Source organism: Leptodactylus fuscus, chromosome 5 (assembly GCF_031893055.1).
Source record: "Leptodactylus fuscus isolate aLepFus1 chromosome 5, aLepFus1.hap2, whole genome shotgun sequence".
Classification (NCBI taxonomy): Eukaryota; Metazoa; Chordata; class Amphibia; order Anura; family Leptodactylidae; genus Leptodactylus; species Leptodactylus fuscus.
The window spans coordinates 156,977,275-156,992,059 of NC_134269.1; the positions used below are offsets into that span (position 1 = coordinate 156,977,275).

At 43.9% G+C, this 14,785-nt stretch overlaps 1 protein-coding gene across 1 annotated transcript in view; it reads right to left on the reverse strand.

Annotated features, from left to right (window-relative positions):
• LOC142203618 (dynein axonemal heavy chain 3-like) overlaps positions 1–7,593 on the reverse strand; it is a 927,911-nt gene extending 920,318 nt beyond the window's left edge. Inside the window, exon 1 of the mRNA XM_075274510.1 lies at positions 7,567–7,593. Within this exon, the coding sequence (XP_075130611.1) occupies positions 7,567–7,593 (27 nt within the window). The remainder of the gene's footprint in view (positions 1–7,566) is intronic.
• Positions 7,594–14,785: the final 7,192 nt, after the last annotated feature.

Below are 14,785 nucleotides of genomic sequence, written 5' to 3' on the forward strand. Positions count from 1 at the left end.
CTGTTTTTTTAGACAGTTTCAAGCAGTATCTCCATTATAAAGTACACAATAGATGCATTTGATGGAATACATTTCTTACATCCAAATATATTGTAAATTTTTTGCCTTTATATTTGAAAGATACAAATATACAAAAAGGCACATTTAGAATGAAAGAAACAAGCCACACATGACTTACATTGTTGCCTTAGAGTATACTAAGAACAGCCAGCTCCTCCATCAAACTATGTAGAAACCGCGAGTAAGCTTTAGACAAACATTTACAGATCGCCATTAGATTTGCAGGAACCGTGAGCAAAACAACTTGTAAAAGTTGTCAAACATTTCAATGCAAAGGAACATACAAAGGAGTCACCATGTATGAAGTGTATCTTCAACTGTCACTGTAGTTGTTTGCTGAACACAATACAGTATGCTATGGCTCAACGCAAACTAAACCGTGAACTAGGCTAATAACTCTAACTTCACCCATATACACAATGAGAAGAGATGGAGAGATTTATCAGAGGGAGAATTTTAAAAATCAGTTTTTCTGAAGTCTGTTTTACCGTAATTTGCACCAAAACTATCACAATTTTGGATAAATTTCCACAATAATGCAAAATGTTTAATAAATATGGGGACCTTTAGATCTATCACTTCAATGCTTAGACTAATGTTTGCAAAGTTGCCTTTGATACATCTGGAGTACATCATTTTACAGGTTAACCATATCCACTGATCAGTAAAAGTGGAGTGAGCTGTGTAAAAATGATGGACAGTGAAAAAGTTTTGCACAATAAGACTTAAATCAAATTTTTCACCATTTGGGTGTCAGAATTCTGGACTATTTTTTTAAAAGGCATTTTTTGTGTTTTTACATATTTTTAAGAATTTTGATTATCTATATTTTTACGTATATCCTGTAATTTTCACTTAGGTCACTAAATCTAAAATGACACTTGCCAGTTCTGTAGTGGTTTTCTTTGCAGCAGTCACCTCACTTACATTACAGACAAGACAGAAGAAACAAAAAAATAGAAGGGCAAAATAAAGAAAAAACGTACACCAATACCACCCAGTCAAAACAGTGTATAACAGGCATGTATGGGTCCGGCCTATATCTGAGAGGTGATAATTATAGCTCTCATCCTCAATCTGCCTGCACTCCCTCAACCAAATGTAAATGCCGGTTAGACCTCTGAAGCGGCAACCCATATATTGTGATGTGTACAATGTTGTAGGAACAATATATCCCCTACTGTCCTACTGGTGTAATGCTATACTAACAGGACTATGAAAGGAAACAAGGCCCAATGCACATGGGTATAAGCCACTTCAGCACTGCAAACGACATATGTAACTGACTAAACTGCCAAACTGGATATCCCTACTAGAGATGAGCGAACACTGTTTGGATCAGCCGATCCGAACAGCACGCTCCCATAGAAATGAATGGAAGCACCTGGCATGCAGACTTTGCTGGCGGCTGGCCGCTTAACCCCCCGTGTGCCGGCCGCTTCCATTCATTTCGGTGGGAGCGTGCTGTGAGCGTGCTGTTCGGAACGGCTGTTCCAAACTGTGTTCGCTCATCTCTAATCCTTACGCGTTTCCTCCATTAGATTCATCAGGGGCTCTCAAAGTAGCAAACACATTAGCGATATGTGGTGGCAGCGTGACCGCTCTGATTTTACTGCCAGTGACTATAGATGGCCGTATAGATCAGACGTTTTGATTTCAGTTATTTCAGCCTACATTCAGCCACAAAAAGCAGAAAAAAGGAAAATCAGCCAAGTTGGATATTGTCATTTGCAAATCAGCTGAAAATATCAGTATTTGGCATATTCAGACAATAGTGGCTGTTCATCACCCGGTTTGTTCAGACTCACTGCCCCCCTCTCTCTTTTCTGGTTCAGGTAGTTTAGTTGTTGATGTAGATGGTGGGATCGGTTGGATCTTGGATCAGATAACTGCATTACAACTGCTCAAAATCTAACATGTACCCCAGCTTTCCATGGTAACCATTACTGTGAATGTATTGTTGTGACATTTACTATTTTTCTTGATCTAACATTAGCAGGCTGCTTGCTGATAGTTTCTAATTACCAATTATACATTTTTAATCAAAAAATGTCAACTAGATAAGGAAAGGATTAGAATATAGAGGAAGATAAATTATGTATGCTTGAAAGTAACTACATATGTCATGTAAAATAGAAAAGCAATGCAGTGATTTGTAGAAAAGAGATCCATATCACACTACATAATGTACTCTTCTATATGGGTTCACCAACAAAATCAGCAGGTCACATATAATCTCTCATGTATAGAGCTAACAATATATCCAGCCATTGTACTTACAAGTATCTTTCAGTTGCTCAGTGTTAGATGGGAATGATCTAATGTGATGAAAGACTGGTGGGAATAGATATGTAAAGATCTGGGGATGTGAGACTCATTCAACTTTGAAGAGAAGAGAGAGGATTTGGCATTTAGGGAATGTTTTCTGTGTTGATGAAACATGTAAGCTCTGGAGAGTGATGCTCCATATAGACCAAAAAGCGAAAAGTATACAGAAGATGAGCAGAGTTATGAAATTCAAGCAGAATTGTATGGGGACTGGAAGTGCAGAAACCAGCAAAGCCTGATTCTCTTTGGATAGATTCACCATCTATTCAGTCGCTGTTACATATGTATGCCAACACAATGGAAAACTCAATTGAGCCTCTAGGTATTTCCAACTATTATAAAGTCTTACAAAAAAAGAACTGCAGACGATTGAAAAATTTCATCTTGGCAAAAACCAGCTAAATGACGGCCCATAATGCAAAAAGTTCAAGGTGATCTGCTCACCATATAGATCTTAGGCAGCAATATGCTGCAGCATTTGCACTAGACAAGGCATTTTACTTCTAAAGACATTATATTTCCCTTTTATGTTACCCTGACCTTTGTGTAACTAAAGATATCAGCTTTGTAGTAGCATTTCTGTTATAGCACTGATGTTTCCGGTGACTTTCACATTCACTGCCATCAACTTTGGTGCATATAGAATATGTCCGTAAATCAAAACACTACTTGTGCTCTGTAGTTTGCTTATGCCTTCAAAAAATTCACCCAAGGGCGAAATAGGTCATTTGGTTTTTGAACAGAATGACTTGAAAGGCATTTCATGATTTCAAAGTCTTCTAATAAAAGTTATGCATGCCACTGGCTACATGTCTACACATCCTGCAGGCAACGCCATTTAGCTGCAATTTATTTCACCAAGTGATCTTCAAACTGGCACCGCATTAAATGGCCTGAATTATAAAGTAACAGGTTGGACTACATAAAGTTACTCCAGTTAGTAACTCTACATTTATACAATTTGTCAACTCAAAACTAAAAAAAGTGATATTGAAAAAACAATATTTAAAGAAACTTTAGTTTATAACAACAGCTTGAAACTGAGCTTCTTAGTTGTAATGGGCACCATGTCTCATTTGGGAGAGAAGGAATATGGTACCCTCTGCAGATGGCTGTCTTGAGGTTATTGCCTCTCATTAGTGTAAAGCAGGGTATTGGCTGTCTGTGTGATAGGTCTAGACCTGCGTTAGAGTGGTACTGTCTCAGTACAGAGAGAAGGTACATGGAATTATTAGAACATGCATGCCCTGCTAAGCAGTTTGTGGAAAGAATATGCAAATAAAACGTCCATGTGTAAAACAGACACTTGCTCCTAGCACCACCCTATGGAAGACAACTCCTATAGATTAATGCATGGTTTTTCATAAACTCTAATTGCTTAATCTGGAAATAGTCAAATCAGAAGGGAGGGTCCCATCCACAAGACACATAAGACTATTCCCCACAACCACATACAAAGCCATCCACAACCTGTCCCCTCCATATAGCTCTGACATAATCCCCAGCACCTGCCCACATGTAACATCAGATCCTCCAAAGACCTCCTACTCTGCTCTTATCTGTTCTTCACACAACCGTCTCCAAGATTTCTCCATGCATTCCCCATACTCTGGAACTGCTTACCAAGACACATAAGACTGACCCCACAATCACAAGCTTCAAGAAGCCCTGAAGATTCACCTATTCAGGAAAGCCTACAACCTCCAATAACACTACAGTCACCACACCACCACCTGAACATCCTCTCCCCTCACCTTCTGTCTCTATCCCTCTTCCCTCTATCCCACTGTAACAGTCGGTCATTGATAGTATTATATTTGTCTGTATATATTGTGTACTGTATGTAACCCCCAAATGTAAAGCACTATGGAATTAATTATGCTATATAAATAAATAATAATAATAATAATCATAATAATAATAAAGTTATTGTGTCTCATCGGGAATTCTAGTTATATGTCCTTGTTTTATGAGGTGGAAAAAAAAAATAAACAGGTAAATGTTCATTTTTAGAAAATAGCTTTAAGTTTTAACCTGCAAAATATCTTAAACTGTCTGATATTCTGTATGCGGCATTAGGAAAATGAGCGGCGTGAGAGTAGGTCACAGGCCAGCTTGATAGCCATCTCTAATTATTTTCTCGGCTGCATTCACCTTTTTCATTTGTCATTTACAATTGTAGCAACTGTCTTAGCAAAGTATGTTCTTGTAAGGCAGACGCTAAGAACGCCGTAGTACTAAAACTTAGTTATTGCTCTGAAACCATTGTTTCCCAGTTCTTACAGAGAATCGTGACCTTTCTGACTGTACCTCTCGGCAAGATTATCTGGACACATACAACACAAGAACAGCAGGAACTAAGTTTTTATACGTCTGTATTTCTATTATTGCTTAAATGACAGTCTTTGTTATCTGTGTCCTTTTTTACTACCTTATCTTCACATGCATTTTCTCCTGCAGTTCCCTCTACTTTTATTGGAGGCAGTAGGGGTCACCTTTTAAGCCTCTTGCATTAGATAGCAATTAGGTTGATATTACTGGATGGCCGCATTGTGGAATGTCCATTGTATTCCTGAGAAACACATTTGTATAAAGGCAAAAGCATCCCATAGCTAGACACAATGCTTCAGTGAAGTAAGAAGTACGTTAGATATAAGCAATCAATTGCTGGTCTTTCTGTATTTAGTCTATGTTTAGCTGTAGAATTGGATATATCAATGATTTACAAGTATATGTTCAATGCTCACAGTTGTCAGTTGTGGCAAATAATTTAATGGCATACGTTTTTAATTCTCTTATTGCCCTATTGCCGAATTATAATGTATGTTTAGGTCCCACGACCTGCAAGTCTCACAGGCGTTCATACAGAGATTGACATCAGATGCACACAGAAAATTTAGGGCTAAGGTCCCACATAGCAGCCAAAAAGCGTTGAGAGAAAAAAACTTGGCTGCAATGCAACTGCATTGTATCTGATGACAGTTTGCAAAGGCAGATAAGGTAAAATACATATATATATATATATATATATATATATATATATATATATACCAGAATGATGATTTTTTTTTAACCCCTTCAGCATTATGAATGTACGGTTCAAATTGAATCACTTTTCATACTGCTATATAATTTAGGGATACAGCATAGTGATTATACTGTATATTCACAGTTTGTGTGATCACAACATACATACCATCTATCATTGTAAACTGCACTACTTTAGCAACAATAGCGGGTGTGACATCATCAATGGAAGGATTTACCTTGTCACTTCACCATTAGCCCCCCGCCATTGGAAACGCTCTAATACAAGCCAGTAGCCAAGATTTACTAATAGTTAGACAATGTAATCTTAGTCTGAAAATATGGCACATATATAACAGACAGTGTAGACTATGTTTATGCCACTTTTATTTGGTTTACCATGAGCCAAATTTTTCAACACTACGTTGGCACATTTTCGCGAATTTTAAGCCACACCCCATTTTATGAGAATTCACACCCATATGCCTAGCATGCTAAATTTTTTTGCAAAAGATGCACCAGTGTACGTCTCATCTCAAAAGTAAATCTGGGCCAGTGTGTTTTCTAGGTATAGGCTATAAGACATAGATGTTATATAGTAGGTAAATGGATATAAATCAAATGCAACAACATAAGCAAAAAAAATAACAATTTAAAGCACAAATTAAAGCCGTTTTACACATATTTGCGCGGCATGCTTTCTTTCTCTTTAAACCACGCTGCTAAAATGACTTGTGCAGCTTAGGTCATAGAGATTATTTTTTTTCTATGTGATGGAAATTCAGTTTTTTGTCTATTTGAACTTGTCTTCATTCTCAGCTGAACCCAGCTGTCTAACAAATCCATTAATTCTTTTTTCATAGATAGGGTAGCTCTTCTCCCAATCTGGAAAGGCCATAATTCATGGCACCTTGATTGCATGATCAGAATTCATAACGCTCTCCTACATAGAGGACAGCATTTATCCTCATTTCATTGGGATATACTGGCACATTGTCGTTATTTTTTCTTACAGTAAACATTGCGAATAGTGACAATGGATTGGCCTGCTCTACTCAACCATCTTCCCGTGTAGATTTTAGCAACCAAGCACACCATGTTGTATCAAAATAAATTACTGCGGCTCAGGTGACGGCAAGGGCCACATCTGTAAAATATCACCCAATCTGGAAATCTGATTACGGTGTGCACTTGACTGTATTACTCCGTATCCTCATATTTCACATCCATTCTAATTCTTTTCTCGTAGCATATTCTTTGCACAGATTCGTTCCATTGTTACAGTTTATGCATATATACTGTATAGGGTATATAATATATAAAAAAATATGGTAATTATAGTAACGACAAAGCAATTACCAAAAAAGATTTAACATAATTTTGCCTTGTAACCATGCAAAAAGAAGTGTTTTATACATAATCACATTCATTTGACTCAATGAGGATTAGTTATTCAATTAGAATTAACTTTGTTACTAGGAAATGGACCTATCGAGTATACAATTATTGAATGTGGGCTCATTTTTCCAGTCACCTGGAAACTAATTAGCACGACATAATCACATACTTGCTGTCTGGTAAACATACAAGTCCCAAAGGACCAAATGACTTGAATCGTGAATCACTAGCCACTGCTTATATGTAATTATCATATAAATGAGGTGCTTTGCATTGGCCTTTGATACCCAAATTCTCATCAGAGGCAAGGGATATCATACAGTTTATGCAAAACTTCAAGAATACGAGATTCTGAATGTCAAATACATCCTAAACTAAATTTATCTAAATGCAAAAGTTTGGGGAGGGGGGTTAAAAAAGAAAAAAAGTCAAGTGAGTGAATGCCATTGAAGAAAACTAATATGAATAATGACGTGTGCATCAATTCTGTTATAGCCACGAGGTAGAGTAGTAGACAGATTATTAAAGATACTGTAGCATTGTAGCACTGCAAAATAGAATCTCTTTTCATTTCGGGTAAACTTAAACAATATTTGTGCCTTGCTAAGTTACCATTTGGCATAAATCTATCAACGAATTGTTCCTGATATCATGGCATTCATAGGAATATATCTGTTGATATCCTTAAGCCCATAAATACACAAAATAAAAAGTTTTAGGGAGCGTTTAAAGACAATAAAAAGCACACAGTACCTTGCTGGATTCAGGATATTCATACATCTTCTCCAGAGTTCAACTATGTCACAGGAAGAGGGATACAAGCTCTGCAGTCCAGTACCTAAGTACATCAACTGAATCCACTGCAAACTAGAGAGCAGGAAACTCCTTGGCTGTAAATCTAACAACCATTCTAAACAGTGTTGCTTACTCAAGCGGAACTGTCCAGTATTTTGTTAAGGTGTGGCTGTTTTACAAATACAATATAGGGTTACGGATGGATAGCCATACACTATAATCAATAGTAACATAGATGATTGTTCTGTCACCCGGATTTTTTTCTTATCTTGTTTAAATAACGCTGAAGTGACTAAGCTGAATGTTCTCAATGTACTGCTTAAAACACTGTCCTGCAAGCTTAGATACATGCAAACTCATCTGTATGGATAAGCGTGCAGCAAAGACCTATAAACAAAAACGGGCAAACCATTTTTTCTATTTCAAAAATTCGCTAACTGATATAATCCCATACGAATATTAAGCTGATTTTTGTAAGCAATGAGTAAAATACAACTGCATTTTAGCATACAGATGTGTTTCTCCTTACCTTTCCATTAGGCTCCTGATATCCCAAGATAGCATAAGATGACTGGTTTTGAAAACAAATATTTTTCCCCCTACGCCCAAACAGCAGCACAAGATGGGGTATTCCTGCCCCTGTGTACTGTTAGGACAGGTGGAACTTTTATTAAACTAACAAGTTGCCCTCCCATAAAGGCCCAGGAGACCTCCCCCTCCCTGTGTTTTTTTCTGTCCTGTTACCAGGACAGGTGGAGGGAGAGGTCTCCTCTCCCATCTGAATTGGGTGGGCCTCCGCTCCCCCTTGGGACTTACCTGGAGGTAGTGGGGGTCACCTTCTTAGGAAGTGCAGCCTCTGGTCCCGCGTCGTCGGCACCATTCTGCGCTCCTGCGCCGCTCCCAGCCGCCTAGGAACATAGTTTCCTTTGGGCAGAGGGGGGAACCTGCCGGCGCCTCTGTTGTTCCGGCCGCGGACACTGTGTGTGCGCCGCGGCCTTCCGGCTCTACCGCGCAGGCACGGGAGCCGCTTTGTGCATGCGCGCGGGTCCCGTTTCGTGGCCCGTACCGCGCATGCACGGCCCTCCGTCCGGCGCATGCGTACCAGTGAGCCGAGGCGCCGGACGGAGATTTTTTAAAATTACAGGTAGGGGCTTGTGAGGGGAAAGGTTTTCCCCACCTAGGGAAGCCAGAAAGGCTTTCCTTTTTTGGCTAGGGTTGCCCAGTGTGCCCCCTGAGTTATTTAATTAGGCTGAGGTGGTTGGGGGCGTGGTCAAGGTTAGCCCCTCCCCCCCTCCGCCCTATTTAAAGCTGCTGGCCCAATTTAGTTTGCCTGTCAGCTCTTGCTAACAGGTTGCTACTGCTTGGGCAACCAGAAGGCAGCTAAGCAAACCTTTGTGAAAGGATTTCTGAAAAGACTAAGGTGATGTATTCCCCCTAGTGGGGCCTCAGGGTAAAGCTCAAGTTAAGGTAAGAGATTAATTGATTATATATCTCTCCTTAGATGTCGTCTTCCTCCTCTGTACCTGAAAACCCTAAGATGAAGGCTACCGCCAAGCGACGCCACCTAGCCTGCATTAAGTGCGAGGTGCCCCTTCCGGACGGCTATGCATACCAGTGCTGCCGTGGGTGCCGTGGGCCCCCGTCAGAGGACACGTCCGTCCGAGATGTTGTTGGCTGGGTGAGGGAGTTTGTGGAGGAGTCAATGAGGGAGATGAAACTTTCTATCTCCCAATTATCAAAAAAAACCTCGTTTGGAGTCATCCCCTCCTTCTCTCCCCCCTATGGAAACTCTACAGATCCTAGATGAGATCTCCTCTGAAGAGGACATCTTGGAACCAGTTAAACCGGTCTTTGCTGTAGAGAGGATGCCCAAATTGCTAAAAATTGTACGGACCAAGGAAGTGGGAGAGCCTACTGAGGAGACTCCATCTACCTCCCTTAAGTCTTTCCAGGCCAACTCGGAAATGGTTAAGAGGATGGAAGCGGAATGGAGGTTTCCGGAACGTCCATTTAACGCTTCCAGGCGTTTCAGGGCACTGTTTCCCCTAGCAGAAGCCCAGTCCAGCTTTTGGGGCCCTCCGCCTAAGGTAGATATAGCGGTCTCTAAGCTATCTAAGCGCACCGTGGTACCAGCGGAGGATGGTTCGAACCTCCAGGATGTGATGGACCGCAGGGCGGAGGGGTCCCTTAGGCGCATCTATGCCTCCTCTGCAGCGCAGGCCTCAGTAGGCATTGCGGCCAGTGAGGTAGTCACCAGGCTACGGGCTGAAGTCTCAAACCTTGAGAGAGACATCGACTCAGGTGTCCACAGAGACGATCTGCTGACAGCCATGACAAGTATTACTCTAATGTCTGACTACCTCTCTGAGGCGGCTTTCTACCAGGTCAAGCTGGCAGCTAGGGCTATGGCTTTGTCAACTGCCGCGAGGCGTCCCCTCTGGCTCAAACCCTGGAGGGCAGACAATGCCTCAAAGTTTAATTTGTGCGCCTTACCATTTGAGCCGGGCAGATTATTCGGTAGTGAGCTCGACCGCATAATGGAGGGGCTGGCCGACTCGAAGGGCAAAAGCCTCCCCCAGTCTGCAGGGTCTAGGCAACGGTCCTTTCGGGGCTATGCGGCCTCCAGAGGCATGTCAAGAGGCCAATTTCGGAGGCGCCCAGGCGGCCAATCAAGAGGCGGTCGAGGTTCCGCCCGTGGTGGTGAAAAGAGATCCACCTTCTGACTATCACCATCCCCTCGCCTGCAGAGCCGCAGTGGGGGGTCGCCTCTCTTTACATCTAGCCGCCTGGCATCAATACATCCAAGACCCATGGGTTCTCCAGCTTATACAGGATGGCTACAGAATAAGCTTTCTTTCCCCCCTCCAGACAAATACAGGAGGACCCGCCCTCTTCAGGGCACCAAGCAGCTTCATCTTCAGAGATCCGTGTGGGAGTATGTGGACAAGGCTGCATTGGAACCAGTCCCTCTAGACGAGCAGGGTCAAGGCGTCTACTCGCCCGTGTTTTTGGTGCCAAAGTCGACCGGAGGGTGGCGCATGATTATCGACCTAAGGTATGTAAATCAATGCATCCGCAAGGTCCGGTTCCGGATGGAGACCATAAGGTCGGTTCTCCCGTTTTTGCAGCCAGGAGACCTATTCGTCACCTTGGATCTGAGGGACGCATACCTCCACATTCCCATCTATGCTCCACACAGGAAGTATTTAAGAATTGCCATACATCTAGACGGAAGATTACATCACTTCCAGTTTACGGCTCTCCCGTTTGGTATATCTTCGGCCCCCCACACCTTCACAAAGGTAGTGGCTCCGGTCGTAGCCGCCCTGCGCCTCCAGGGGATATTTATTGTCCCGTATTTAGACGACTGGCTATTAAAAGCCCAGTCAAGGGAGGCTCTCGCCACACAGTTGGGTACCACAGTGGCATTCATAAGCAAGCTGGGCTGGCTAGTAAACTGGCAGAAGTCAGTAGTGGTTCCATCAACCCGGATTCAGTTCCTGGGCTTCAATTTGGATTCTCTCAGTATGACGATCTCCCTGCCCTCTCCTCGAAAGGAGAAGATTGGTCGAGCGGTCCACCACCTATCCCGAACCAGGAAGGTTACAATCAGGACAGCTATGAAGGTCCTAGGACTTATGTCCGCGGCCATCGAGGCAGTTCCCTGGGCACTGTGGCATATGCGCCCTTTACAGCTCGAGATCCTGAGAGAATGGAACCACAGTCCTTCTGGACTTCAGAAGCCTATCCAGTTATCCATCAGTACCCGTCGATCACTGGAATGGTGGTCCCAACTCAGAGACGGGAGGTCCACGGTCCAGACTTCCTGGACCCTGTTGACCACAGATGCCTCCCTCACAGGTTGGGGAGCGCATCTGGGGGAGACCCTGATAAGAGGAACCTGGAGCCAAGAGGAGAGGACTCGCTCCTCCAACTGGCGAGAGCTTACCGCAATATATCTGGCACTTCGGAAGCTGACTCCCCATGTGCAGGGGAAGGCGGTCAGAGTGAGAACAGACAATATAACGGCCGTGCAGCATGTCAACAAACAGGGAGGCACCAGGTCTCCCTCCCTGATGCGGGTGACCAACCAGATCTTTTCCTGGGCAGAAAGGAACTTATCCAGGTTGTCAGCAGTGCACATCAAGGGCCATCTCAATGTCCTGGCGGATCAGCTAAGCAGGGGCCTAGTAACAACAGCCGAGTGGTCTCTGAGCCAGGAAGTCTTCCAACAACTCACCAGGATGTGGGGTCTCTCTGAGGTGGATCTGATGGCCACCCAACACAACGCCAAGGTGGGAGTCTTTTGCTCCCTGTATCGGGACGGCAATCCCTTGGCGATCGATGCCCTGTCAATACCCTGGAGCTTCAAACTAGTATACGTTTTTCCTCCGATTCCGATGATTCCCAGGGTATTGGCAAAACTCAGGCAGGACCAGACGTCGGCCATTGTCATCATGCCGTTCTAGCCGAAAATGGCATGGTTTACCCACCTCATGTTAATGAGTCGAGGGACATACTGGAGGCTTCCGCGTGTCCAAAACCTGGTAACTCTAAACAGTCAGCTCTGCCAGGATCTGGACAGGTTCAACCTCACTGCCTGGAGGTTGACCGCACCGTACGTGGAGACAGAGGATTGTCCCAGGCCGTCTTAAGGACATTGGCCCACTCTAGAGCAGATTCAACCAATCGCAGTTACCAGAGGATTGCTCAGGTATTTATGGACTGGGGGGCCAGAAGGCAATGCGATACATCATCCATTGAGGCAGTCCTGGAATTCTTACAGGAAGGATTGGACAAGGGTTTGTCCCCAGCCACTCTAAGGGTGCATGTCTCGGCACTATCCGCTCTATTAGGGACCAGATTGTCGCAGAATCCTCTTATAAGGCAATTCCAAAGAGGGGCCTCTAGGCTCCGACCCCCGGTACGGCCCCCGGCTCCCCAATGGGACCTAGCTGCGGTCCTACAAGGGCTATGTGCCCCGCCATTTGAACCCCTGACAGAGGTAGAGTTCAAATACCTCTCATGGAAGGTAACCTTTCTGCTGGCAATCACATCGGCCAAGCGAGTAGGGGAGCTTCAGGCCCTGGCGGCCTCGGAACCATATACAACCTTCTTTCCGGACAGAGTCCAGCTCAGATTTATCCAAGGATTTCTGCCAAAGGTTCCCACGATGGAAAATATTAACCAAACAATAACCTTACCAACATTTTTCCCCTCTCCCTCCTCCGAATGGGAGGAGAGAATGCACAACCTGGACCTTGTGCGAACACTGCGGATTTATCTAGATCGGACACGCCCATTCCGCAGAGCAGATAACTTGCTCATTAATTTTTTGGGTCACAATAGGGGAAGTAAGGCATCTAAGACCACACTATCGAGGTGGATTAAAGAAGCTATTTCAGGGGCCCTGCAGGCACAAGGTCTGCCGGTCCCGGAATTTTTGCGGGTCCATGCTACTAGGGCAGTAGCCGCGTCTTGGGCAGAGAGACAATCTCTCTCGGTGGACCAAATCTGTGCGGCTGCATTTTGGTCCTCACATTTAACCTTTGCAAGGCACTACAGACTGGACTTGCACACCACCAAAGCAAAATCCTTTGGTTACTCTATCCTGTCTTCAGCTTGCCAGGATCGCCCTCCCTAGAAGGGGTATTACTCGTTAAATCCCCATCTTGTGCTGCTGTTTGGGCGTAGGGGGAATGGAAGATTATGTAGATAATCTGTTTTCCCTTAGCCCAAACAGCAGCACAAAGCTCCCTCCCTTTGACTTATGTTGGTTATACACGGCTATATTCTGTATGATGCTTGGAGACTAACACAGGGAGGGGGAGGTCTCCTGGGCCTTTATGGGAGGGCAACTTGTTAGTTTAATAAAAGTTCCACCTGTCCTAACAGTACACAGGGGCAGGAATACCCCATCTTGTGCTGCTGTTTGGGCTAAGGGAAAACAGATTATCTACATAATCTTCCAATCTTACAACGTAAAAACTTTGTATTTCACATTACTTTTCACTTATCTAAGGCTACATTCAGACAACCAAGGTCCAAAACATCCAATTTTCATAGCTGTCTTGCACCCAAGGGGACACCTGTTTTCATGGATCCCCATTCATTTGAATGCATGAAGGGATCCATTCACTGACATGGAATTTAATGCTGCAGTCTGATGACATTAAACAATTACATGTAGCTTTAGGCTATCTACAGACAAAAGGAAATGAAAGTATGGACGAATGTATATCAGATGAAATGTATGATAATATAAAGGGTATTGCCACAAATACCATTTGGTACCTTTTCACAGGATAGCTGATAAAGATTAGAGGCTGTCTGAAACTTACAGCTGGTACCTTTATCAATCTCGTGTTTGATCTATGAGCTTGAATGGAGTAGTGGAAAAGCATGTTTGTTAGGATGGGGTCCCGCAGGTTTACCTTCCGGCGCACAGCGCCACCTGCGGGTCGATCCAGCTCTCGCCCTCAGCGTCGGACGGCGAGGTTTGTGGAGTCTAAGTCCAGCGTTTGGCCTACTGAGCATGCTCGGACATTTTGGAGACGCACTGAGGCTAAGTCTCATTCTCCTCCCACTGAGCATGCTCAGACTTTTTGTAGATGCTCTGAGGCTAAGTCCCATTCTCTCCCTACTGAGCATGCTCAGATATTTTGGAGGCGCTCAGAGGCTAAGTCACATTCGGCCCATACTGGGCATCCCTAGTGAGGTTATGGCCACTGCCCTGCGGGCGGGGACTTGCGTTTATATGGTGTGAGCTGACGCCTGCTGGGTGCTCACACTTTGACTATTAACTTTGAGACAGGAGGTCAGGGCTAGGATTCCTGTGAAAGGCAGGTTGTCAGTTCAGGGATTCTAGGTAGGATTCCTAGGTACTGCCAGTAGGGAACTAATTAGCCTGATTGAACTGTCCAGTAGTATTGTAGCTCCAAAGCTGTTTGTGGAGCCTTTGTGTTGCTGACCAGGGGTGACATTTAACCCTTGGCAGCCTTTGTTGCAGCCAGTTTACATTGGAAGCTGCCTAAACACACTTGCCCAGTGAAGCCAACTGGTGTAAGCCTCATTGCAGCCAGTTAACATTAAAGCTGCACAAATACTCTTGCCCAGTGAAGCCTACTGGTGTAAGCCTCCTTGCAGTCTGTTCACATTGGGAGCTGCGCAAACACAT